General features: G+C 37.8%; 1 protein-coding gene across 1 annotated transcript in view; it reads left to right on the top strand.

Annotated features, from left to right (window-relative positions):
* Nucleotides 1-16,649, top strand: part of LOC116728437 (metabotropic glutamate receptor 7-like) — a 114,241-nt gene extending 97,592 nt beyond the window's left edge. The window contains exons 9-10 of the mRNA XM_032576561.1: nt 9,090-9,342; nt 15,558-16,649. Coding sequence (XP_032432452.1) covers nt 9,090-9,342; nt 15,558-15,607 — 303 coding nt within the window. The 3' untranslated portion in view covers nt 15,608-16,649. The remainder of the gene's footprint in view (nt 1-9,089; nt 9,343-15,557) is intronic.
* Nucleotides 16,650-27,515: the final 10,866 nt, after the last annotated feature.

The raw sequence follows: 27,515 nt of genomic DNA on the forward strand, positions 1-27,515 counted from the left end.
CAAGCACCAAATTCTTGAAGCGCCTGAGGTGCCATTAGCCTACTGCTTAGGCCCAAGGCTCAGGATATACTATTATTGCTTTCATCTGGAGAGGCAGACAGGCAAATGGAGGTGGAAGAGGAGGATGATGAGGACCTGGAGGAGAAGGAAAATGTGGAGAATGGGGGTGGAGCTGGGAGGGTGAACACAGTCCGTCTTTTGACAACTGCACTCAACAAAGCATTTGACATAGTGTGCTGCTGGAGTTGATTGAGAGGATGACATTCTGACCTTCTGTGTTAGTCGCTGCTTATCTGGGCTGTGGCTGAGCAGCATACAGATGCATTCATCTGCTTTGACTCTCGTGCCGCTTGGCGAAACCCGTAGTTACATGACGGAGCCAAAGGGAAGTTTTCCACCGACAGAATATCAATGCAGATAGGAAGGTGTTACTCCTAACCTTTTGAGAGACACATCGCTCAATATCTTTCCTGCTAAGCTCCCGCATGAGATAGATCAGAAACTGATTTTCCTCATCTCAATTTGCGGCTGATTTCATAGATGAATTACACCCTCAGCAGCGATTAGGAGTTCATTATGTTACTCACGGCAACTAGTGAAGCAGTAATGTGTTTATCTTTCCCCTTTATGCAGTTAACTCTTTCTTCACACGCTGATCACAGCACAGTATCTCTGAGTGCTATGTCTTCAGTGAGTGCCACTGATAATGAGAAGCGCCTTTGCACATGTTAACAGCCAAACACACTGAGGTCTTAAGGGATTGTGTATGTGCTAAAGTTTTCAAAGTGCATTTTTTTTTTACATGTCTTTTGTTCAGAAAGTATTCTCTGCTTCATAAGTTCTCAAATGAGCCCTCTTCTTAATTGTGAGAGTAAAGAATTAGTGCAATTAGAGGATAGATTAGATTGATGCTGTATTTGTTAGTGTGTAAACCTGCACAAATTAATGTTGTGCATTTGATGGTGGCCTTGCTCTGTAAGTGTCTTGCCTGTGTTGTGTTTTTATGTGCAGATGTGAATCAACACCCACTCAGACATGAGTAATCTCATTCACACCAGGCTGTCTAATATCAAATGATTTATAAAACCCAAAACGCACCATGCCAGCTGCCTCTGACAGCCCCTACTTTTCAACCACTCCTAATTGCCGAACCACTATGTTGTAACCAAAGATCCAACCAACCAGAGGGGTAAATTCACAAAGTATCGCAATGATCTCCGTTTTATTGAATATTTTGTACATGATGCAAATGGCTAACTTCGGCACTGAAGTCACAAAACAGATTACACCAAATAAACAATTGAGCAAATACACCTATCCATTCCAGTAGATGGGAGAAAATTGGACCTTATTTGGACTTAATTGTATTTTTCCTTCAGCAACAAACATTAGTAGACATAAAAGTTATTCAAAAGAAAAAGAGAACTATTTTACTTTTATCAGTGCAGGTTCTGACCCATTGAGGTAATTCTCAAAACTGTCAGAAAAACATTTGACTGGAGTAATAATGTCAGAATGGTGTTTATAAATCAATATGCTTCATAATTCATGTCAGTTGAATGATGTATCCTTTTAATGATTCATTCAAAAATAAAAATTATAACTTTTTAATTTTTAGATGTTTTCTTTTCCATTCAATCTGTGTAAAAACAGTCCTTGTCTTGAGAATACTAAAGTACTTTTTCTGTCTTAAACATAAGTTTTTTAATATATAAGTATATTGTTGAAAGCACCCATAAACAGGTTTGTAAACATTTAATACCACCAAATGTATTTATGAATTTTCTCCTGTGTATATTATACTGATGTCCATATTTAACACACTTTTCCCCTCGCTTTGATTACTTCATTAGCTTTAAACAAAGAGAAATATTTTGAAACGCTTACAAAAGAACACATAGGTTAACGGGTGTACATAAAATTCAGAGTTTGGCGCATCTCTCAGTTCTGAAGTAACAGTTTGGCATGTCTTTATACAGGAGTCTTGGGTATTAAGGTGGGTGTTTGAATCTTGACACTATCTATGTTTGCAAACTCTTACCACGAAGACAGAAATTGTTTCTTGAGTTTCCCTGTTATCACAGATCAAGCTGAAACAGACATTTAAGACTGACTCACAACATTAGATTAAAGCAGCATTATCTACCACATTTAAACCTTTTGGATTCTCTCTTGAAAACAGAAATGGTGACTGACAGACAAATTAATTAATTTGGAAACACTGTCAGAATACTGCAAGTTTTGCATGCATCCCTTCTCCACCGCACCTGAATGAAACAGATGTTACCCCCTCAGCATATCAGCAAGCTTTGAAAAATCTGAGTCATTAATCATTTATTTGATTCAGGTTTGATGAAGCAGCGATGCATCCAAAGGTTGCACAGCAATGCCATTCAAGACTGGAGTTACAGACCCCAGGACTAAACATTGGCTGGCTAACCAGGCTGGCATTGGTATTTACTAGGATTCTGATAGTCATTGAACTTATAGGTCCAATTTTACTTTTTCTTAAATGAGTTTAAACATCATTTTTTTCATCTCTAGTTTCAAACCTAAAACCTTTATTCTGACCAAACCTGATCTGAATGGTTGTAGATTTCACCTTTTTAAAACACAAAATGTTATTATTTACGTGCATTTTGACATTAGACTCCTTATAATTTGCCAACCTTAAAACCTTGAGATATGGACTAGTAAGAACTGGACTACACAATTGTACACTAATATATTTTTTTATAACACTGTTGTTTCTGAAAGCTTTACTTCTTTGTGTAAGCAAAGCTCCTGTTTACTTGACTTTTCTCAAAATTAGGACATAAATTAAAAATAAAATTTGTCTAATTATGATGCCTGGAAATTGGTTCACAATGACCCATGTCTGAAACTCAATCCAATGAAAGACAGAGTTCAACCCCTGCCTCTAGAACACATAAACAGTTTTACTTATGGATAACTTGCCTTTGGGCTTTTTGGACCAACTTATGCTCAGTCAGTTACTCTGTGTTTTCAACTGTGAGAGCCACTGCATTCTTTAGACTTATGTTGTACTTTTTTGACATGCTTTAAAACAAACTTCTCAAAATAAGCATAAATATATTCATTCAAGCCTTTAAAGCTACTGTGTCAAAACAGGATTTAGAAGAGTCGGGTGGTATAATAAAATTTTTTCCCTGAAGCACAGAGCCACTCAAATACAAACACCTCCAACAACTCTATTCTATATTCTATAAAGTTAATTTGACATGAACACTTTAATACTTCCCTGAAACCGTTTGTATTTCTTCAGCTACGAAGGGCTCACAAAGACAAAATGTGCCGATGAAGATTATTAGAAAGTACTAACTATTCTGAAGAATATATATAAAAAAATATATATATTTTTTACTTTCATGCAGTGAGATGAGAGGTGCATCATCTAATTCCCCATTCTCTCTGCAAACAACTGCACTTAAGAGCAGGACTTGACAGTTCCTTCAGAGCTTTGCAGTCTTTCTGTGTGAAATTTCCCTGTCTGTCACTTGATTTATGCATGAAACCCTGGGCTAACTGCGAGCTGAAAAGCCAAAAGCTGGTTTAGAGTAATGGAGAGAGAGAAAAGTTGTAGGTTTGATTTTAACCTGGGTCCTTATTTATTTATTTAGGACAGGAGAGTGTGACATTGGGTTTTACAGCTGCGAACTCAAATTGTGATGACCACCACAATTTTGTTGCAGCTTTTAGTGTCAAGCTGAAAAGTGGAATGGACAGCAACATTTTATTGATAGACGTTTTAAGAATACAAAAAAAATGTTTTATGCAAAAGTCAGAGGGTACACAAACATTCAGGTGAATCAGTTGGTTTTGCTATGTGATACAACTTGTATACAACCATGCAATGTTGCTGTCTTGCAAAGCGAATGTTAATTTATGTGCTGCATCAGGAAAACTCCCTCCTTCAGAAAGTCAAATTCAAGATCTAAAGTGTTATTTAATTAAACGGTAGCTGCTGTAGTCTCTTTGAGGTAAATTTCAACATGAGAAGGTATTTAGTCATTATCCACCCAGAGAGGCTGTGCTTCCTTCCCACGCTGCATGAAACTGATAGCACTTGATCAAACTGATTGATTATCAGGGTTGTTGGTTTGGATGTAATCCTCAGCTTTGCAATCTTGCACTATTTTCATTTCAATAGAATGTCAGCTTTTGGAGGACATTTGCTTCCACAGAGATGGATAGCTTCCTCCTCTGCTGCACCAGTACAAAATCCGTTTTAAAAAGGATTTTGTTTTCTCCAAAGCATCGTATTTTAATCAGCATTCCTTTATTAAACGTCCTTGAACTTAATGTTCAAGGATTTGATTGACTATCACTGATTATCCGTTTCCTGCCATCTACAATTTTGCCTGATTTAAGTTTTCTTTCCAATAACCTTTCTGCAAAATATACAAATAAACCAGTTTAAACTGGTAATATAATTAAAAAATAAAATTAAACTAATTAAAATTACAAATGTACTACCATTTGATTATTAGCATATGTCCTTAAATTTTATCTAATAAATAATACACTTAAAATAAACCACTTTAAAATCTTTGCTGTCTCCCTCTTGATACAGTCACATGAGGAAAAAGTAGTAGGTTTAATCTTTCAGGCATTTAAAGGACAAAAAAATAAGTCTGATATTTTTTCAGTAGTAGGTGAGTTGTAGTTGAGCTCCCAATCAATGTAAATTGACAGGATAATGATCACAGACTATGTTCTGATATTGACATCAGTGTACACAAAACTATGTTACAGTTATTAAAAGTTTGCAATGCAAAAGATGATGACTCATGATGATCAAATAATTTAGTGCCAGGCATTCACTGCTCATTGGCTGGTTCCAGGACAACAATGCTCACAGAAACACCTCTGGTTCTGTGAACTTTAGCTCTGTTTGATTAACATCATCAATATCTGGGAAGTACTCTCTGACGTTGGGCTGTGAACGTCAGCCCAACGTTCGTGTAGCTGTACACGAACGTTGTACAGCTCGTGTACACGTAGCTGTACACGTGCAGCTACGTGTACAGCTACGTAACCTGCTTCCTCTAACGTAAGCAGCAAAGAGAGGGTGCCTTCTCAACACAGGGCGTGCCAAATCCTCACAGGCTGCTACTGCCAATCCGATCCAGCCAACTGTATTTATAAAGCAGTTTAACAACCACAGTGGACTAAAGTGCTGTTCAGAAAATTAAAAACAAAATAAAAGAGTAAAATACAAGAAGAGATTTAAAAACATAAAAGAGCTATGCAATTACAACAATTAGAAAACGGTATAACAAAAATAAATAAGAACAGTATATTCAGCATCTCCCTGGGGGTGAGGGTGTAAGTGGTACCACAAAGAATAAAAACATCATCTCTGTCCTTTTCTTGTTAAAATTTAAAAAGTTTATAGCCCTTGTGTATAGCTGCAAAAAAGCAATACAAAACTCATTCAGTGTGTAACTGAGTGAAAAAAGGCACCTTTTTATTGTATTATGTCCTTCTTCAAATCCTGCCCCGGGCGACTTTTGTCCATATCAAAAACCACTACTGGAAGCACAAACATAAACCTGAGAGCAAGCAAACCGTTTTCTTTTAACATGATTGTCTAATTTGTAAAAAGCAAAAAAATACATGAAATAAATAAAAAATTAAAGCGGATTAAGTGAACTCTAGGTCATTGATATTTACACTGCCTTTCCTTTCTATTAGGTAGTTACTCTGAATTTAAGGCTTGTGATACTTAAATTTTGAGTAGTTTCAAGGTTTTATAAGTCTGGCCCCTTTTGCACTAGTTATTAACTTCAGCCTCTGGGTCCATTCTATCTAAATTACACCAATGAAGACTCAAAGAGCATTATCTAATGGGAGGAAGACATTCACTGCGTGTTGTACAACCTTTAATCAGGACTTCTCTTGAAAAATCGTTAACTATCCCTCTCAGGTGACTTGCTCAGCTTGTTTTGACTTTTACTGACCTACACCAACAAGTGTTCAGGGAGTTAATATGTCACAATCCCTTAAAGCACTGCTCCTAAAAGACAGAGATGGGGGTGCAAACCCAGGAGAGCCAATTCACACAAAAAGCATTGTCTGCACTATGTGACGGGGCTTTGCAGTACAAAAGCCACCAAGAGTTATTCATGACATGAGCTGGTTTTTAAAAAGTAGGCCACCCAAAACAACCAGAGACATCCAGGTAGCTGAGTGGAGACTGCAAATCCCCTGGATTCATTATTTAAGCATGCTCTGACGGGCCAGAGAGCATCCTAATTGTCACTTACTGAATCAAGTCGTTATCACTGTGTGCATTTATAGTACTAAACCATACAGAACTAAATTGCCTTTGCAAGTGCGTGGGTCCCGGGTGGGTCTAATTATGAGAAACACCCTCATCAGCTTTTTGCAGAGATGGAAGCTGCACGCTTTGTTGCGACTCAATGTTGGCATTTGGTTTGTCAATGAGATGTAAAATTTAAAAGCAGGCGTTTGATTCCTGATGAGGACTTTAATAAATCATTACGGTGTCTATAAATAGAGTGTTGCCGAGGATTCATGAAAATGACTTCATGTAATTATTTATGTTAAAGCAAAAGGAATTAATTATGAATGTTCTGTGACAAGCTAAACATTGGAGTGGTAGCTGAGAGGAGGCTATGAATTTGGGTCAAGCTCACAGAAGGAGCGCTAAAAAAAAAAAAAAAAAAATCCTGTCTCTGTGATTAGAGACGGTGAGAAAAAAGGATTTGCGCTGGTATGTTTACATGTCGGGGTGTGTGTGTCTGTGCTCATGTGTAGCAGTACGAGGGTGAAAGCCCATATTCTCACATTTTTATTTATTTTTTATTTTGCTGCTGTTTAGACATTTTAGCTTGAGTAATGAGAGAAAGCACGCCCTTATTGTTCACACTGTTTGGATTTAGTTGGATCACAAACTCAGATCTGATAGGGTCAGCAGTGCAGGTTCTAAGATATCTGCTTGTTTTTAACACGGTTACCTGCTACCAAGCATAAAAAACAAAAACAAGACTATTCTCTGCTTGATAGCTTGTGTATACCCTAAAATTTTACCATAAGTAAAACCAATTTAAAGCTAAGATATTGCATCCTTTCAGCATAAGAGCAACAGAACAGAGTGCACTGTGATATTTATACAGTTATAAATGCATGGTATACCAGGCAGATCACTGGCTCTGAAATTGTTATACAGCCAAGCGGGGAGGCTGTGAAAGGAAACGCGAGAAATTCATTGCACCGGCTTGTTGATGTTAGGCATCTGATGAGGTTTCTTTTTTTTTTTTAGATTAAAAGACAAAAGCATGCCACACATGTAAATGAGACTAGTGTGATCAAAAAATTATCATTAATGATATGTACCAAAATAGATTGTATGCAAATGGTGACATTTCCCCCCCTCTCTTGCTGATTCAATGAGCATGTTGCCTCTGCAAATACGCGGTGGTGGATAATGTGTTTACAATTGTACGCTCATCCCATTTTCGTTGACTGACGGAGAGGCGGTGTATAAGTGATATCTGCTGCTTTCAAGTGCAGTAGATTAGTGAGGAAGCTCTTGAAACAATAATGCCCTCTTCTTGATGCTATTCCTCCTCCTCTAGGACACTTAAAAGTAAGGACGGGGATCTCGCATGTCTGCCGATGCAAGGTCTCTATGGGCTCTCTGCAGAATCGACATATTTTAATGAAGTTTAAGTTTAAAATTTGAGATATGGGGCTGCTATGGGTTATGCAATCCCACAACTGCAACTTACCATTGTAAAAACTATCATGTGAGTCTTTTTAAAGAAGGGCTCATGTGAGCATCCCATATCACATAACTGGAAACCTTATAAATAATCTGCTTTTGATTAACTGTGGAGTGTTTTTTCAGGATGCTGCAGTCGGTGTGTTGAAAGCAGCAGAAGAAAACAAATGTTGACCTGCTGTGTACTGCAGAATCAGCTTCCCTAGGTCCGATTTAGCCTTTTATTGTACAGCACAAGAATATTCATTAAAAGGCACCCAGGAGCAAACACTGCTGGCTGAGGAGTGACTGTTGCAAAATAGAACATGGGAAAAGGAAAAGAGTGTGCATCCTGTCAGGAAAGGATCTTTATCTGACAGTGTGATCCATCAATCAAGTCAAAAGGAAACAGAACGATTCGACAGAGGTCATGTAAGGGCATTTTTCATACAGTCATGGCAGTGCTACTGCTATTGGCTTTTAAAGCCCTCTGTCTTCTCAGTCGTGAGTGAGTAGCTGCAGGTCAGGCTTTAATAAAGGCTTCTGCATCTCTACTGAATGCATCACTGCTCCCGTGAGACACACAAATAATAACCATGACAGAGTATACAAAAACAGAACTTTATTACAAGTATTACACTTCTTATGATATCAAAAATGGTCCCTTATTTGCAGGTGCAGATCAATAAATAAGAATATCAAAGTTAATTTATAAGAGTAATCCAATTCAAAATTTAAAGTAATTAGAGATTCATTGCATTCAGAGCAATACATTTCAAGTGTTCATTTAGATCATTATGACTTTCAGTCCACAGTTAATTTAGTCAGAAAATTATAACAATATAAGGCTTAGTTGAAGAAAAGGAAAAAATAAATAAATAAAAAATGAGGAAAAAAAGATAAAGATGTACACGTGTTGTATAAAAAGGTGTAATGAATCTATAAAATATATAAGTTAAATTATTTCAATTGAGTCACTGAAATAAATGGAATTTTCTAATATATTTACATTTATTTAAAAAAAATAGCTTCTACAGTTAAGTAAGAAACAATCAATCCATTGAGATTCTTTGCTGCAACCCTGTTCCTCTTCCACATGAGTGCACATGAGGTGAACTGAATGCTGTTTTTGAATTGTATCTCTTGAAGATACTCAGGAATGAATCTGCAGATGTGCAGCATCCACTGATGTTTTGTTTTGACATTTTTATGGTTTAGATTTGACACTTCTACCTACCTCAAAGAGTAGCCAATCAAAATTTGATTAATGTTACACACTTCATTGAGGAGTAACAGATTCTTTTTTATGTATTCTTCTCTTGTCTGTTGTTCCTTCCAGCTGTACATTCAGACAACCACCCTGACCGTTTCCATGAACCTCAGTGCCTCAGTCGCACTGGGCATGCTCTACATGCCCAAGGTGTACATCATTATCTTCCACCCTGAGCTGAACGTGCAGAAGAGGAAGCGTAGCTTCAAGGCTGTGGTCACCGCTGCCACAATGTCATCCCGTCTGTCTCAGAAACCCAGTGAGAGGCCCAACGGCGAGGCTAAGACTGAGCTGTGTGAGAACCCGGCTGCTGACCCCATGAGTGAGTACAAAACATAAAGGTCACTCTGTAAAGACTTGGAGACACATAAGTTTATATTTATCTAAAATTTATAACAAAACTTTTTCTAAATGCTTTATACTGCCGCTTGATAAAGATTGTCACTGTAAAATACTGTTGGGCTGTCAGCTAGTCTGAGATCAGTGAACAATGCTGTGATTGTCTTGCCAGCCTAATGGCTGGGATGCGAACAAGACACAACTAACACACTGTTATTTAGAGGCAGATAGTAAAATACTTCTTACTGCCACCAATGAATGGTGTGAGTATGTAGAAAAAAAAACATAATATGAAAGTTATGAACATTTGATTGATATCAGATATTAATATTGTCATGGCAGGTAACAAACACACACACACACACACACACACATATATATATATATATATATATATATATATATATATATATATATATATATATATATATATATATATAGATGGGCACGTCACTGCCCAGGACTACCGAACCATTCTGGAGGACCATGTGCATCCAATGGTTCAAACATTGTATCCTGAAGGCGGTGCCGTGTATCAGGATGACAATGCACCAATACACACAGCAAGACTGGTGAAAGATTGGTTTGATGAACATGAAAGTGAAGTTGAACATCTCCCATGGCCTGCACAGTCACCAGATCTAAATATTATTGAGCCACTTTGGGGTGTTTTGGAGGAGCGAGTCAGGAAACATTTTCCTCCACCAGCATCACGTCGTGACCTGGCCACTATCCTGCAAGAAGAATGGCTTAAAATCCCTCTGACCACTGTGCAGGACTTGTATATGTCATTCCCAAGACGCATTGACGCTGTATTGGCCGCAAAAGGAGGCCCTACACCATACTAATAAGTTATTGTGGTCTAAAACCAGGTGTTTCAGTTTCATTGTCCAACCCCTGTATATATATATATATATATATATATATATATATATATATATATATATATATATATATATATATATATATATATATATATGTAAAACGTGTTCATAATATCAGCCCAGTTTTAGTTAATGGTATTGGAAATGGTATTTTAGTTAAAAATACCAATTCCAGCCAATACCAATGTTAGTTTAACATAATCAAAATAATTTGGACATCTGCTTCACATTATTAATATTGCAGCTTCTTGTTTGTCCTGAAGGAGTTAATGAAGACAGTGATAGCAGGAAATGATACCAAACACAAATCCCCAAGAGTTCAGATCTGAGCTGTAGATATGGATTAGATGTGCATTTGTTTTTCTTTTCTTTTAAATTCTCAAAAAATCTCAGATCTTCTCCATATTTGCTTTTCTTCACTAAAAAATCCATTCCTCAGATTTAATTGGGTGCTGGAATCATATTCCATATCCTCTGCAGAGAGCCAAGTTATCTTAAATCCTGATAAATCGCAAGACCTTTTGCCCAAGTTCATGACAGCGAGCGTGGGAGAAGATGACGGCCTTGCTCCGAGGAGGATTTAAAAAAAAAAAAAAAAAAACAAGACCCTGTCACTGAAAAATGAGCCAGATAATCTGTTTCTGTTGCTGTGTGTTACTCATGCCAACCTTCAACTGAAACAGTAAGCATGATCCTATTAGCAAAGATAATACTGGGTATTAGTAGGTGAGCAAGGCAGCCTACGTATTCCCTTATTTGGATGGTGCAGCATTTGTTTTGGATGAGAAACAGAAAAAAAAAACTAGAAAGAGTTTCAAAGAAAACCAAAAACCTGCATTTCAGACACACTTCGCAGAGGAAGCCGTTTGCTCATCTTTAACTGTCAGGGACGGAGACAGAGAAGATTGACAGCCCATGCAAATCTCACGTCATGGCTTTCAAGGCCTCCCTCTCCCACCCGACGCTTCTAATCACATCTAGCAATCATGGCACCCACAGGTGCGCCGTTCCCTCACCCCCTCTTTGAATTATGCTTCTGAGGTAGCAGATTTTTCAGGGAATTTCTCCAAGCAGTTGTCATACTCATCTGTTATGAGCACAACGCGTTCGGGTGTATCTGTGCAACTGCGAGGGTGCATGTCTCGGCGCAAAGCAGAATGTGCGAGGTGAACACATGTAAGTCAGGGAGCTGGGCGAGTGTGTCAGGGGACGGAGAACAGATCCCCGCATTTCACACATGTGGCTTATTGACTGGATGCAAACCTTGAACCGAGGGTAAAATCATAACATCTGTTGCGGTAGCACATTAAAAAGTCCCCGAGCAGGACGTGTAACCTCTGGAGAGAAGTCCCAAAAGTGCACAATGTCATCTGTTCTGTGCGTCTCTAACCTTCTGCCTCTGCTGCATGAATATTTCCTCGCCTTGTCCCCCTACCCTGCCCGATCTCTCCTTCTTTTCGCCCTTCTTTTTTAGCAACAGTGGAAGTGACATTTATTAATGGCGAATTTATGTGCATGACCGCCCTGAAACCTGAACTGTGCCTCGACCATCCCAGGAGACTGTCCGTCAATTCCTGTAAACGTCAGAGTGCCAACCACCTCCCCTCCAGCCCCCATCAGATGACTCAGAGTGATTTATAGCATTAGCAGTTTTGCAGATTTACATTGGTATTGATAAGGTGTAATATCTTCATGATTACAGCTCTCAGACAGAAGCATTTGCTCTGTAATTCTGTTGAATTGATTCCATGTCGAGCACAATTTTTCCCAATGGGCATGTGTGTCTTTGTGTATGTGCATGCAGGGGTGTGTGTGTGTGGAGGCATTAATTCTTTTTAGATTGAATTTATTCAGCAAGGAATAATGCTGTAATAAAATGGTGTAACAAAAGCCAAAATCATACATAATAGAAGGTGCATGGTGAGACAACATAATAAGCTTTCAAATGTAAAAAAACTTAATGGGATAGTAAAGGTAAATGAATCAGTCCTGGACCTGTAAACACAGGCCAAAATGTCTCCCCCTCCAAAAATCATCTTGAAGAGTTTTAATGGTAACCAGCGAGAGCCTGTTGTATACTTACTAATGTTTTATTCATCATACTTGCAGGCTGAGACTACAAAATCCAGCTGTAAAGAAATGGTGCGACTTTAATTGTGTAGCTCCTAGGGACTGGTTGCCATAGCAACTTTAACACAGTAGAATGAGAATTAAGAGGAACGTGTGTGATGAAGGTTTACATACTGACTGACCCGCCACAGACACACTTCATTGAACAAGCAGAAACATATTGTGCCTTGCAAAAGTATTTGCACCCCTTGAACTTTCCTGTTTTTTACTGAGATTAGATATCTGTCTCTGTCTCTCTCTCTCTCTTTCTCTCTCTCTCTCTCTCTCTCTCTCTATGTATATATATATATATACTGTATATACAGTATATATATATATATATATCCATCCATCCATCCATTTTCTGTTCACCCTTTGTCCCTAATGGGGTCGGGAGGGTTGCTGGTGCCTATCTCCAGCTACGTTCCAGGCGAGAGGCGGAGTACACCCTGGACAGGTCGTCAGTCTGTCGCAGGGCATATATATATATATATATATATATATATATATATATATATATATAGAGAGAGAGAGAGAGAGAGAGAGAGAGAGAGAGAGAGAGAGAGAGAGAGAGAGAGAGAGAGAGAGAGAGAGAGAGATGTTTTTGTTAACTTTTCACATCTGGAGATTGAAAGTTTTGAATATATATATACTGTATGTATATATATATATATATATATATATATATATATATATATATATATATATATATACACCCTGTAAATTCTAGACACTGACAGGTACCATAGAATTGCACAAAAATCCGTGAGGGACGACGGAGTCCCAGCTCGAAATTCCGTGAAAGAGGTGTAAGGAGCCTTGTGCCAGAAGCCCATTAAGATGCTGTCTACATCGTTTTAAACTGTGTGATTGTGAGCGTGAGTAGGAATAAAAATAGCAATAGGTATTTTGTTCCATATAACACAGTAGGAGTGTAACCGGTAAACCTTTTATGGATGCAAACTCGACTAAAACTCACCTGTTTAGGATTGTATTTGAAACGTAATCAATTACAAATTTATTGATGGAACTTGACTTAATGTCGTGTTTTGATTGTTGATCCTATGTTGCATTGTGCTTCTGTGTTTGATATGATGTAAAGCACTTTGAAATGCCTTGCTGCTGAAATGTGCTATACAAATAAAATTTGATTGATATATATACAGTATATATATATATATATATATATATATATATATATATATATATATACGTATATATACAGTATATCTGAAAACTTTTAAAGGTTTTGTATCTTTGCATCGCTGACCTGCTGATTAGATTTACAGTCAATTTCCTCACATGAATAATAGATTCTACACCAGTTTTCTCAAACTTCAGTCTGGGCTCCTGCCCCACATCCCTTTCCCAACACACGCACACAATCAAACATCTTCAAGATGCAACAACGAAAGAATAATTTCGATTTATCATTTATTTATTTTAAATATTTTTAAGTTGACGTTTGCCTTTCATAAAAGCTGAAAGCCACCTTGATCTTTAATGTCTATTTCCAGAAATTAAATGTCAGTGTGTCTTGTAGCAACTGGTTACAGGCTTTTGCTTTTATTCTGACAAGGAGCTGAAGACTACTACATGTACGTGTACTGTAAGAAAGACTAAGCTCAAGTGCTACGTTTGATCACTTTGAGTACAGCTTCGCCTCCTTTGACAGTTAAAAACCTTTTGTTGTCAACCTTCTAGAATTTTGTCTTCCATATTAAATCAGCTTGTAGACAGGAGAGTTTATCGCTCCTGAGGAATCTTATGTTCTCTGCATAAATCTAAATGTGTAATACTACTTTTAGGTGTAAATGTAGCTGTTACCAATTAATAAAACAGGCAACACATTTTTGTTTGTTGTGGTACAGATTTCAAATAATGAATGTGCTTGTTAATTGCCACTGTGGGTCCTCAGAGTCAGCGCCTTTTGATAAAAATGTACAAAGTAAGAGCTAATTTGTAAAATACTTTTAATTGCAGAAACATAACAACTTGTAAAAGGCTGCTGTGTCTGGTTTAGCACTGTTCAATGTTATTAAAGTATTAAATAATTTATTGTGTTAATAATTAATTGTAGAGATCCACCAATGAGAATGGCAAAATAAACATTTACCATTTTCAGGTAAAGGTAATTCCTATTGTCGCATTCTAATGTGTATTTAAAAACTACATTATAAGAAGATATGGCCTTCTACACAAATAAACCAAATGGTGGAAGGTCATACAAACACTGGTTACTATTTCCACAATATGGTTGCCTACTCTGATGCTACAGTCTTAGTTTAATAAAATCAATACTGCAGTTAAAATTATTTCTTTAGATATCCTTTTTGTAGTGCTAAACTGCCATGGCAAATATAAACGAGCAGTTTCTCCATGTGTTATGTCTGGAGTGTCAAGATAGGACATGATAAAATAAATAAATGAATAAACATCGAAGCACAGCAATTAAATTTTGATAAACTCTTTGACTTAAGATGAAAACAGAGCCAGTAGTTTTAAACATGGTGCTCACAACATTTTGAATGGTAATTGGTCTCCATAAGCTCACCTTCAACTTCTGATGAAAAGCTCCCTCACTGGAGCTGGTTTGGTGCAACAACCTGCAAACCTGTGAATCACTGTTATACAGCATCGAAGGGGATATATGAGCTCAAACTGGAAACAATCCATAACCTTAGAATTAACTTTTAGAGAGCACTAATTTCTTAAAAAGGTCACAATGAGCTTGAATGACCTGAAACAATAAAACAAAATATGCTTCCACTCTCAAGGGCTGAAACTCAAATTGGTTCTCATTATGAAAGCTATGCAGTAGGACACACAAACACAAACGGCATCTGGGCGCTCAGCCATGTTCTAATACGTTTCCATGGTAATGGAGACTGGGATCACATTGCATGCCCTAGCATTTGTTTGGTGCCCACTTTAGTGTTGTTTGTGATTTCTATCACTAGTTAACATCTGAAAATAGCAGCTGAATCTTTCCATGCAGGGAGTGCACACTGAAATGATATGCTAGTCCAGAAAATATTGCAACTGATTGCACACAGCTGGTGATAGGAATTCACTGCACAGCATAAAGAGTTCGCCAAAGTGAATGATGTCTGTTTACTATTGCGAGCGCCATTCCTTTCTGCTTTTTGTTTCGTGTGAGAACATCTCAAAATAAATCCATTTTTTTATGTTCTTCGTTTCGCAGGTCAAGCCACAAAGAAAACTTATGTGAGCTACAACAACCTCAGGATCTGATCTGCTTAGAAACACTTTGTCCTCTGTTTGTGATCAGGAAAAAAAAAGCAAGAAAAAGCTGTAGGATCTGAGAAAGAAAGACAGACAGAGAGCGCAGGCATCCCAGCACCACCTGCGGTACCTATGCACTCCAGGACTATGGATAGCATCCAACCTTCATTCTGACATGATGCATGAGTCCTAACAGATACGAACAGAGCGCTGGGCCTGTGTGACTGTGTCGGCCCCTCAGAACCAAACCACAGGTTGTAAACTTGTGATGTGGCCCTCTTCTCTTGGTCTGACGGGGAACGCATTGCCTGCTGAAAAATGGGGTCACTGTGAAAGAGGACAAACACATAAAAATGGACCGTTGATCTGCTTCAAGAAATTTTCTTTTGAAATGTCATTAAAGCCATATTCTCTTGGGGTTTCCATTATCTGATTTCTGTTTTGTATTGTTTAAGTGATTTTCTTCTGTGCCTCTTTTTTCTCTTGGAGTTGATTTAATTACCTTGAACAGCAATCTCTGCCACACACAGCATTTTGATTTATCAACTTCAACTCAACTCAGTCCCAGATGATTTTTACCGAGTGATGGGCATTGTGAGTATATTTTTTTTGTAAATATTTGAGAGTATTTTCATGTTTGAAGAGCACAGAAATAGATATCCAGTCTTTGTTCAGTTGGATTTGGATGGTAACTAAAAAGCACCACAAAGTGTCCACTTTGCATGTGCCAATGTATGTCTGTTCTATTTGATGTAAACTAAACAAACAAAAAAAATCATAAGAAAAATAAATTCAGAAAATGATGATGAGCTTCTGCATCCTTCTGCATTTTTTTTTATCTTTACCAGATGTGAATTTTGTTAGATTATGGAATATGGCTTTAAAGTGTAACTGGAAGCATGTTTGTTTTACATAGTTTTGTACTGGGTTTATTTTGCCTAATTAAAGTGTGGGAAACAGTCACATCGGAGCAATCATGCAAGTATGTTGTGATGTCTGTCAAATTACCAACATGTAATAAAATCATTTTGTTATTGTTTATACAATCATATCGGACAGCATCATAATCTTTTTTATGCATGTGCAAAGTAGAGTCCCCCTGGACTTACTCTGCTGTGTGTTTTAGCTGGACATCTTGCAAAATGGTTTAAACTAGGGAATGGATAAGTACAAGCAGGAGCTGTGGTGTTTGTTTCTGAAAGGTGATGGATATTCTACATGCTGCTTGGCAGTCTCAGCTCACAGTGGGACATATTAGTGAGCTCACTGAGCAGAAACGAAACCTGACGAGAAGAGGTTCTCCAGCACAATCTTTTTACCCATATTGTCTTCTTGCATCCTCATCTGTCTTAATCAAATATTCTTCTTTAAGGTGTCACCACCAATCACCCACGGTGACTTGAAAACCCCTCAATCTTTTTCCAGATTTTGTCATGTCAGACACAAACTCTGTATTTGTTTTTTGGGACATTATGTGATAGACCAACAAGTACAAATCTGTGAAGTGGAAGGAAAGTGATTCATGGTTTTCACGATGTTTTGCAAGAAAAAAACTCAGAAAAAAGCAGTCTCCTGGATGCAATTCCACCTGCAAGTCTTTTTTTGTTTTATATCACTTTAACATTGTCTATTCTTTTAAATACAGCAATTACATCCATATTTTGCTAATACATACTTATTTTAATGAAAACTGACTGGCTTCCATGCTCCTGCATCCCCTCAGCATTATGCTACCACCACTATGTTTGGGGATGCTGTTTTCAGTATTTTTATCCAATCATAACATTTTGCTTGTCAGCCAGAGAGTTATGGTCTCATTTGACCAATACATGCTTTTCTCAGTGTTTTCCATTTCCTGTGTCAAACAGCAAATTGACTTTTTAAGGTTTTCTGTCAACATCAGAACTATTAGCTACATCGATGGATGTTGCTCCTCCACAGTTATAATGAGCTATGTGGTCATGTTTCTAAATAAACCTCTGCTTGCATGTCGGTTCTGGGGGGACATTCATGTGGGTTTTCAGTTTGTGCCATACATTTTCCATTTTCAACAAATGGATTGAAATTTTGCTCTGTGAAATTTTATAAAATACCAGGATAAATATTTATTTTCTACTCTTTTAAACTTTTCTGCAATTGTATCCCTGACTTGCCCTTGGTCTTTATGTTGCATTTTGGTCCCTTGTGTTCTCTGAGGCCTTCACTTAACAGATGGATTTATTCTGAGATTAAGCTACACACAGGTGGATTGTATTATTTACTAATTAGATGAACATCTTGGAAACCATATATCCTCTCCCTTCTACTTCCCAGTTATACATTATACTTTGTGTCGCTTTATCACATAAAATCCCAATAAAATACATTGGTAACTGTGATTGTAACATGAATAACTGTGGAAAATATAAAAGCATCTGACTACTTTTGCAAGTTGCAGTGTGTGAAGTAAGTATGCTCCATGTCTTAACAGGGCGTCATACACTTTATACACATTAACCACATTTTTTTTACCTGCTTGTGTCTTCTAGCAGTATGTTGGAATTTTCAATATTGATCATGTATAAATATGCCACGATTGAAACACTTCCGTTTATTCAGCTTCTGTACATCCCCTTGAGGCTGTTACACAGGCACATGAAATATGACCAAATGATTGTGACTCCTTTATTGTGTGTTTGTGAGACTCAAAGAGAGAGAACAAGTGAGGAGGAGGGAAGGAACATTATCCGTACCCACACGGGTTTTCTGTTGTTTCTCTTTCCATTTGTCTGGCATCTCTCGAAGCTCCTGAGGGACCAGATGGTCTTCACTTCTCATGCACACAGTCTGTCATTTTTTGTTGCACACAGCCAAGAAAAATCCCACTTATACCCAATTAAGACTAGCCTCTCCCCTGGCAAATTAATTGCCTGTGTCAGAGTCTGTGTGCAAGTAATCAGTGGGGGCTGAGCAGAGTTTAGATTTGCAGCTCAGCAAAAAGAACAGAACTGCTAAACAGCTCAAGCAATGGCTCTTGGAATGTGGGTATGAAACAAAAACAGAGGAATATTAGAAAGGCTGATCCAAGAACGGTTTTCATCCACCTAAAATAAAATGAAGCATGGACTCCGTCAGCCCCAGTCTCTCAAGGCTCCTACGTAATAGTCCACCTGCTCAGTATGCACCTGCTCTGTAGGCAGCAGTTTCCTGGGCGAATCAAATGGGAAATACATCAAAGGAAGGAAGCTAATCACAGGACGGAGAGCAAGCAGGAGAACTTATGTTTTTAACTGACAGTCTTTCTTTCGCAACTATTATCTCTGATTATGTGGCCACGGTAAACCAATTTATCACCTAATGGCTGTGCTAGAGCCTCATAAGTAATACCTATAAATAAAAAAATGACTCTAGTGTTCCCATTTTATTTGAAAAATCAAAGAAAAACTGTTCTCAAAACATCAAGTATAAGGTCATTATGAAGACTCGTTATTTACTTACTGAGTAACGGCGTCAGAGAATAAAGAATCTAAAAAATCTTTTAAAAATGTATGGGAAAGATTTTGGGTGTTTAAGAATTTGGCAGAATTTATTTTAACATAAAATTAATCATGAGTAACAAATACAGCACCTCCCACACGTTTTTGCAACCCTGGTAAGGATGAGTAAAGGATTTAAAATAAACCTGTCTTTTTTTACAATTTGATTATTCCGCTTTGAAACATTAAAAAATCAAGCCTTTAGTTTAAGTAATTTGTTTAACAAGATAACTGGTGCTACTTATTAGTAAGCCTGCTGCTCACATTTGGCACCAACCCCTTTTAAAGATCAATTTTTAAGCAAAGAGGCCTTATTCTTCTCCCACATTTCCTGTGATACAAGATTACAGAGAAAGGAACTTATAACCATTCCTTTTTCCACTCTCAAGATCATCCAGAGTCCACTCTTATACCATCTCTTCATCTCATTCCACAGATCTTCCTCTGGATTTAGGCCTGAGAGCAAAGGTGGAAGTAATGAAATGGTTGATTGTGTCCGGTGAAACATTTCTGTGTAAACTTGACCCGATGATGAGACCCCCGAGATGACTCAACTTTTGTTTTCAAGTGGAGTGTTGGTTTGTGATGAAAAATCAGATAGAATCCAGAAATTGTAGAGCTCTGAATATTTTTCTTTATGCAGTGATTCAAAGATTTCATTCCAGTTCACAGCATAACATGCATTCAAACAGGAGGGAGAGTCTCCCTCTGTTCTAAACCACCTGGCTTCTAAAGCATTGGCTCCTAAAAGGGACTAATTAAGAGGCGGAGACAACATTTACATTTCCAAATAGGAAAAACATTTGTACTAAACTCTATTAATTGAAAAATATTTACAGAATTATTATTATACAATTTCACAACTAAAACAAAAACAATCTGGGCCCAAACAAAATCCAAAAAACATCTCCCCTCCCTCTCAAACCATGGATTTTCCCAGTGAGGCTGATTGAAAACGCCAGGTCCTTGTCAGCACTGCTCATGGGTGCGCTTCCATGGCAACACATGACCAGGTGACCTCAAAGAGAAGAGAGAACGATTAAAACAAAATATTAAATGAAGCAAGTTACTTCCTCCAAATAAAAACAATACATTTACCAGATAAATTAGAATATAGGAAGTACAAAAAACAGCACCTGTTAGGGAGGGGGTAAATCCTTCACATGGAGTCACAGGTTTTTTCTATTTAAAATCTCCTGTTAAGTTTTATTTTTATTTTTTGCAAGTTTGCAAGACCCACATATGGAGAATTAACTTCCGTTAATAGTGGGCATGTAGCACTTTTCCACACATTCTTCCTTTATTTAAAATAACTTTGTAAACAAACAACCATTGTCTTGTGAGATTGGATTCTTTTGCAATCCCTCCATCCGGGCTAGCAAAGATATCTGAAATTTTAATTTTGACTACAAAGAATTGATTGGTAGATACCTGACCTGCAATGTATACTGCTCAAAAAAATAAAGGGAACACTTTAAGTGTTAAACACCTGTTTAAGTGTTCCCTTTATTTTTTTGAGCAGTGTATGTTCAACCTACTAAATTACTTAAACTTTTACATTTCTTAGACATCTTTCTGTATTTTAAGATATATTGAAATATGTGTTTTAGTATTATTTGAAATATATTTAAGATAAATTTAGACTCTTATTTTGACTAAGAGGAAAGCTAATACCATTGCAAAACCTTAAAAAGTATTGTGGGCAATTCCGTGGTTTAATTATATGTTAGCATGGTCTGCCATATTTCTACTGCATTTGATGTGAACAATAGGTTTTACTGACTCTTTTAAAATGTAAGCCGCCTTGCCGAAAAGTTTTTGCTCTTAAGCGCTGTCTACTTACACAACTGTCACAAGTGTCCTCACTGTCAAAAGAATTACAGGACTGCATGACCTAATTTTGATGACAAGGTGACACTGCTGCTCTGAGGAAGGCACATTTCAACGTGTGTCTCGTGTGACATGTAAAAGTCCCAGCTCCAAAGGCTCAGGCTTTCTTCTGCCTGAGTTTCATGTCACTTTGGTCCAGCTCCGCCTTTGAGGAAGGCCTTCTTTATCTTGTCAGAGCTCCTGATGCGCTCTTTCACAGACAATTTACTGATGCTGAGTCTAGATTAGCCCTGTTTCATGGCTCCTGGGCCTCAGGCTCTCCTATCTCTCCATAAATGTCCAATTATCCAAGTGCAGCCTGAGTGAAACCTTATCTGCTTCCCGTCAGTGACCAGCTGAAGCCTGATATAACATGGGGTGCATAAAGGCACTCTTCAGTGCTCTTATTTTTCTTCTCTGCTGTATCTTGTACTCTAAAGCTCGCCGTGAGGCTTTTATAATTTGCAGCATTTTTCTCCTTTTCTGATCTCAAGAAAACAGGCCAGTTAGTTTTACCAGACGATTTTGACAAACACATTTCAAATGTATTCAGTACTTAGAAAAGGCTTATGGTGGTCATGGCAACTTCAACACGTCTCCTCGCTTCTATTGCTCAGGTGGGATTTCAGGCCATTCCTTTACCATTCTTCAATCCTAAATGTCCTGGTAGCACATTGTATGCACTCTACAGTCCTTTCTATAGATTTTCACTTCAGGACAGATGGTTGCCTAGGCAACCATAGCATCTTTATTTGCCTCCTGCTCCTTGACTGTTTGATAGCCTTGTTTCTTTTTTAGATTCTTTTGAAGATTTTCGGTTCCATTTCCCAGTCAACCATTTTTTATTTTTTTATTTCATGTAACATACAGTATATTGAAACACAGACCCAAATCACTATCTTCCCATCCACAAACTTATCTGTTGGGTGGTGGTTTTGTGGTGATATGCAGAAATCACTTTTGGCTTCATCTGACCAGACTATGTACTCTCAGCATTTTATTAATGCTGAGAGTACATAGTCTTAGCATCAAACTTTAAATGCACTACAACCTAATTTTTGTAGGTTGTAGGTTTTGTAGGTTGTTCAGCATCAAACTTTAAATGCATTACAACCTGATTTTTCCTTCTAAAGTGGACTCCTGTGTTGTGACAAATCATAAAGGCTCTTTGAAGCGCAGTGTGAGTGACCCATGGCTCTTGAACAACTTTTGATTGTTTTTTTGACTACACTGTAAGAAATCTTCACAGGGCCATCTGGAGTGTTTTGCAATAAGATTGCAAATGTCTTTGCTCTTAGCAATCATGGATTGTTTCTTATATGGTACCTTACAAATGAGAAACCTTTTTTTCTATATATTTGAAGATGCAGGAAGGCTTTCTAACTACTGAGAGTTCAATTATTTTCTGGGCTTGCTATGCACTTTTATGGTTGTTTGTCCTGCATGTGTTCAATACTTCTTATTTTAACTCCAATTTATTACACACAGCTTAATTTATGAGCTGATTTCATAACAATTAGTTCATCAGAATTATATTTCCCCAGGAAAATGTTGACGTCTTCAATAATCTTATCCGCTGTTCTAAATTAGTCTGAGATCACTGGGTTTGAATTCTTATCTGTTGCTGCTCAGAGCTGCACCTTGCCCTGTTTATAGGCTGATCCTTCTCTGCCTATGTGTGTGTGTGCGTGTGTTACTGCATTTTTAATCAGCGGAAGAGACCAGGCATCATTCTCATCACATTAGTGTCTCCTGGTATTTATTCCTATCACTGCATGTTCACCCCTGTGACGAGGGAGTTGGGTGGGAGGAGAGAATACATTTGAAAATTTGCTCATTTGACAGTCATTAGAGAGATGAATTCTGACAGTTCACAATTAGCTCAGTCACCTCCTTTATCTTCACTCATCTGAGACATAACCGGCTGAGGGATTTTCAACTCTTTTCCCACCCCGTTTTCACCATCCATTTTCTCTGCCGTGTGCAAAATTCGAGTACCAGTCAATAATTATCCGAAAAGTGCAAGTCTGAATTTGTGGGTTTAATCGACTGCTGGGGTATGGAGTATTTTCAGCCGAGGAGGTGCTCTAATCTTTTTTACATTTTCCCCCAACTTCACCCGTCACTGAAATGCCTCCATGAAGAAAATATGCACGAGAACTGGTGTACACCTTGTAAATATGTTGCAAATCTGTTCTGCCTTGGCTGCACAGACGATCAAAAACCTGTACTTGTAGGAGAAATAAGCAGCACATTTCTTTTTCTTTTTTTTTCAGGTGAATCAAAGCTCAGGTTGAGAGCACAAACAAAAGCCAAGAGCATTTAAACCGCGGCATCTCACCATTGGCTTTAACCCGAGCGGGGAGAGATGTCTAAGTGGTGTCTGGCTTTGAAATGTAACCTGAGAGCCGAGTCTTTTATTTCAAGCGGCACAGCAATTGCAATCACACACATCCCACAACCCTTTCACTGTTATTTCCCAACAAAGCAAATTCCTTAAGCAAAAGAAAAGCAAAGTACACAGAGATGAATAAATGATTGACTTACAATCACAAATTTGCACATCAGGCAGGGGCAAAGGGAAAGAAATGTATTCTCAAAAGGATTCAGAGAGAAAAAAGCTTTGAATTGGTAGGTAGAACCAGCAGCTGTATTATGTGCTTGTGTTTGTACTTTAACTCTTTTATAAGTAGGATACCAAAAGTAATTTGAAAACATTATGATTTTTAGAAATTAAACTATTCATATAGTATTTTCTGTTTTACATTGGGCTTTAAGGGTCATATACTGTTCTTATTTTACCTAAAACGTACATTTTCCGCATGTGTGTTGCATTTTTAGAAATAATGTAAATTACATTTAGCAACATATAATTGGAGCTAGGTACAGTATTAGATATAAATTTCTCATAATAGTTTACAGAAATGTGTCATTCTTCCTAACAGAACTCCTGTTATTGAAGGTTGCCATTTTAGCCTACTTATTTTCTTTATGACTAAGATTATAACTGTTTGATGGCCACTCCAAAACATTGACTTTGTTTTCCCTAAGCCACTCTGTAACTAAATCGGCTGTGTGATTTGAGTTGTTGTTCATTTGGAAGAACCATTTGTGCCCAAGCATCTTCGTGGCTGACATCATGACATGCTGCTTCAAATAACATTGTTTTCTGATTATGTATTCTATTTTGTCCCTCCAGCCAAACAACATGATGCTGCCACCGCTGTAATGATGGTTGTTATGGCAAAACATGTTTTTTGTTTCATCTGTTTTCGGATCAGAGGACATGTCTTTGTCCTAAAATACATCTGTAAACTGAAATCTTGGTTTTTGTGTTGCGTTTGGAGGGATGCCTTCTGCATTGACACTTGTTGGACTGTGAATATCGACACCTTTCACAAAGTCTTTTTCCTTTTTTATGGGGGTGATTTGCACCAAAATGGTTTATTTTTGCAACTATAAACCTCCTTCCATTCCCAAATGTTGTGCATATACGTATGTATGTATATACGGTAATTGGAAGTACTATGCATGTGGAAGTTATTCCATTTTTTTTTCCTGCTATCTTGATTGATTTATTTTGATTTTTCCTTAATACCACAAAAGCAAGCTGTATAAGTTGGATTGCATGGTGCCTTGAAAAAACATCCATAGGTGTCCCTGCAGTTAACACAAATATGGTATCAGACTTTTATTAAGCTGAGACATTGGTCTTTCCCAAATTATTTAAAGGCATAGTAATGTTAGTGAATATTAGATGTACAACCAGTCCATGACGGGGCACCACAAAGACATGTAGGACAAACATTGAATTTGGACGCTGGGCCCTCTTGCTGCACGGCACACGGCTAGCAACTGTGCCACTGTGCATCCCAGTCTTCTGTACCTACTATGTAAATATCTGGTTTCAACAGTACTTTTTCAGTAGAGCCAGTTTTTAAGGAAAGTACTAAATTTGTTAAGGATGGAGATGTCTCAGAAATACTTGTATCTAGAATGATTCATGTGTCTTTTCTTTCTGAGAATTGATTCCAATTCAGGTCCATTCTACAACTCTGTCTCACAACTCCACCCTCAAGTACTCAAATACTGTAAGTACTTCTCTGGACACTATGCGGTAAAGTCAAAGGTGATAAATCAATTCAAAGTGTGAATTATAATCTCGCCATGCAAACTACATTGTGGGGCATCGTGTCTCTCATTTTTCAGGTGGTGGTGGTGGAGTGTGGAGCACCCTCCATTTGATTAAGCTCTAGCCAAAGGCTGCATCAATTATGTATCTTCACAATGGAGTTAATGGACTGCAATAGCAGCTGAAGATGATTTGACTAAATTTCCACATGACGTGGCAAGAAAAATATCACTTCAATAATGTAACCCTCCAGAACAGCTTGTCTGGAATGATAAAAGATCAGGTCTGCTTCCAGCTTATTAAAGATGAGTGGAAACTCTTTTGTTAATTTTCCTGTTAATGAGAGACACATCATGCTGCCTGATGTACGCCCTCGAGGAAATTGCAGAATCCAACACATTCAGTCCACTGTTGCCATGCATGATCCAGTCAATGTAGTATTATTGTGCAACACCTGATTGGTGATTTCCCAGGGTGGATCACTGTGTGTCATGGTGTGAAAATATTTTCATTCTGAATGTGAACAAAACAAGTGAGATTATTTCAGTCACTCCGTCACCAAGTGAGACATATTATATAGATTAATTACTTAAAGATTGATGTTTTAACACCTTTATTTCTCTTGTTTATCATGACAACTAATTATTATATTTCAAATTAGAATATTACATTAGACCAGGGGTGTCGAACTCCAGTCCTCAAGGGCCGGTGTCCTGCAACTTTTAGATGTGCCTCTGCTGCTCCACACCTGAATAGAATAATTAGGTCATTAAGGCTCTGGAGAACTGATCTACACAAGGAGGAGGTAATTAAGCAATTTCATTCCAGTGTTTTGTACTTGTGGCACATCTAAAAACTGCAGGACAGCGACCCTCGAGGACTGGAGTTTGACACCTGTGCATTAGACCAATAAAAATTATTTTTGAAAGCAGAAATATGGTCTTATTGAAAAATATATTTAATACTTGTTTAAAGGTTAGCTTTAAAAAAAAGCATTTAATCTGACAAACAAAACTCATCAAGACATATATTCTAATTTACTGAACATGACTGTAGATTTCAAGGGGAACAGGTTTTAAGCGAACCCTATTTCCATCATGGGAGAAGAAGCGGATATGGTGGAGAATCTCATATACATGAGCACTCACCTGGACAATAAACTGAACTGCAGATGCAACATTGAAGCCATCCACAAGAAGGGACAGAGCTGACTTTGCTTCTTGATTAAGCTTAGGTCCTTAAACGTTTGCAACAAGATGCTGCATATTTTCTATTATATGCTGTTGTGGAGAGTGAAACATCTTTGGCCATCATCTGTTGGGGTAGCAGCATCAGAAGTCAGACAGTTAAGAAGACTAAACAGCCTAAATGTTGACCACCCTGGAACATCTGGACATTTTGCACAAGAAAAGGACAAAAAATTGTATCTGTAGACGCAATAAGTTTGTAAAAACATTCGACAAATACCAAAAATAAATAAATAAATGCTTTCAGATTTCTATTGGTAAAACATTTAAAAGCATTTGACATATCCTCTTGACTGGCCATGTTTTTGCTTTCCTTCGTGTGGGCCTATCACATCAAATCCCAATAAAGTATTAGTGTGGTTGTAATATGAGAAAATAAAAATATAAGCTAAGATTCAAATAAAGATAAGTTATGATTTAAAAAAAAAAACATTTCTTTTGGCACAAGCGATCAATCTGAAAGGAAAACAGTGAAAGACTTTCAGAATCATATATAACTAATATTTCAGATCAGGAAGCCTGAGTCCTTTGAAGCAAAATATGAGGAAAGGATTGTTGCATAGTGCTGTACCTGTGCTGGGTTTGTTTGTACATTCTGGATTTGAAGTAATGTCTCTCTTCAGCTTGTAGACTGTGAACCTTGTGACCCAGCGACTCCAATTCAAGTCTCCTGGGTTTTGATCCCATGAGTGGACCCTCACAGAGAACAGAAGGGGCCAACCAAGCCTCAACTACACAATCACTGACCCATCTGCTCATCAGGCCGGCAGGGAGTGCGAAGGATGCAGAGACCAAAGCTCTTTACGGACATCCAGCTCTAGTATTAGCCTGACGGCTCACACGGTGTCTTTTAAAGCCACAAACAACATACAGAGCAACCATGATTGCTTTATTTTGGGATATGGTCCAGACTGACTGTAATGATAGAGAGCAGAGACTCTCTAGCTACATGCACACAGAGAGAGGGACATGAGTGGCAGTTTCCCTGCTGCTCTGCTGTACATAATTTACAACATAAACAACATGTCAATTCGACGATGAGCTTTCAGAATGAATGGGAGGTTTGTTCAATGTGACATAATAAGACAGTGGGTTGTAACCTGACCCCTATGCTGCCGTGTCTTCTGTCCTATAACATGCACATCCATGTAGAT

This window comes from Xiphophorus hellerii, chromosome 1 (genome assembly GCF_003331165.1).
Source record: "Xiphophorus hellerii strain 12219 chromosome 1, Xiphophorus_hellerii-4.1, whole genome shotgun sequence".
Lineage (NCBI taxonomy): Eukaryota > Metazoa > Chordata > Actinopteri > Cyprinodontiformes > Poeciliidae > Xiphophorus > Xiphophorus hellerii.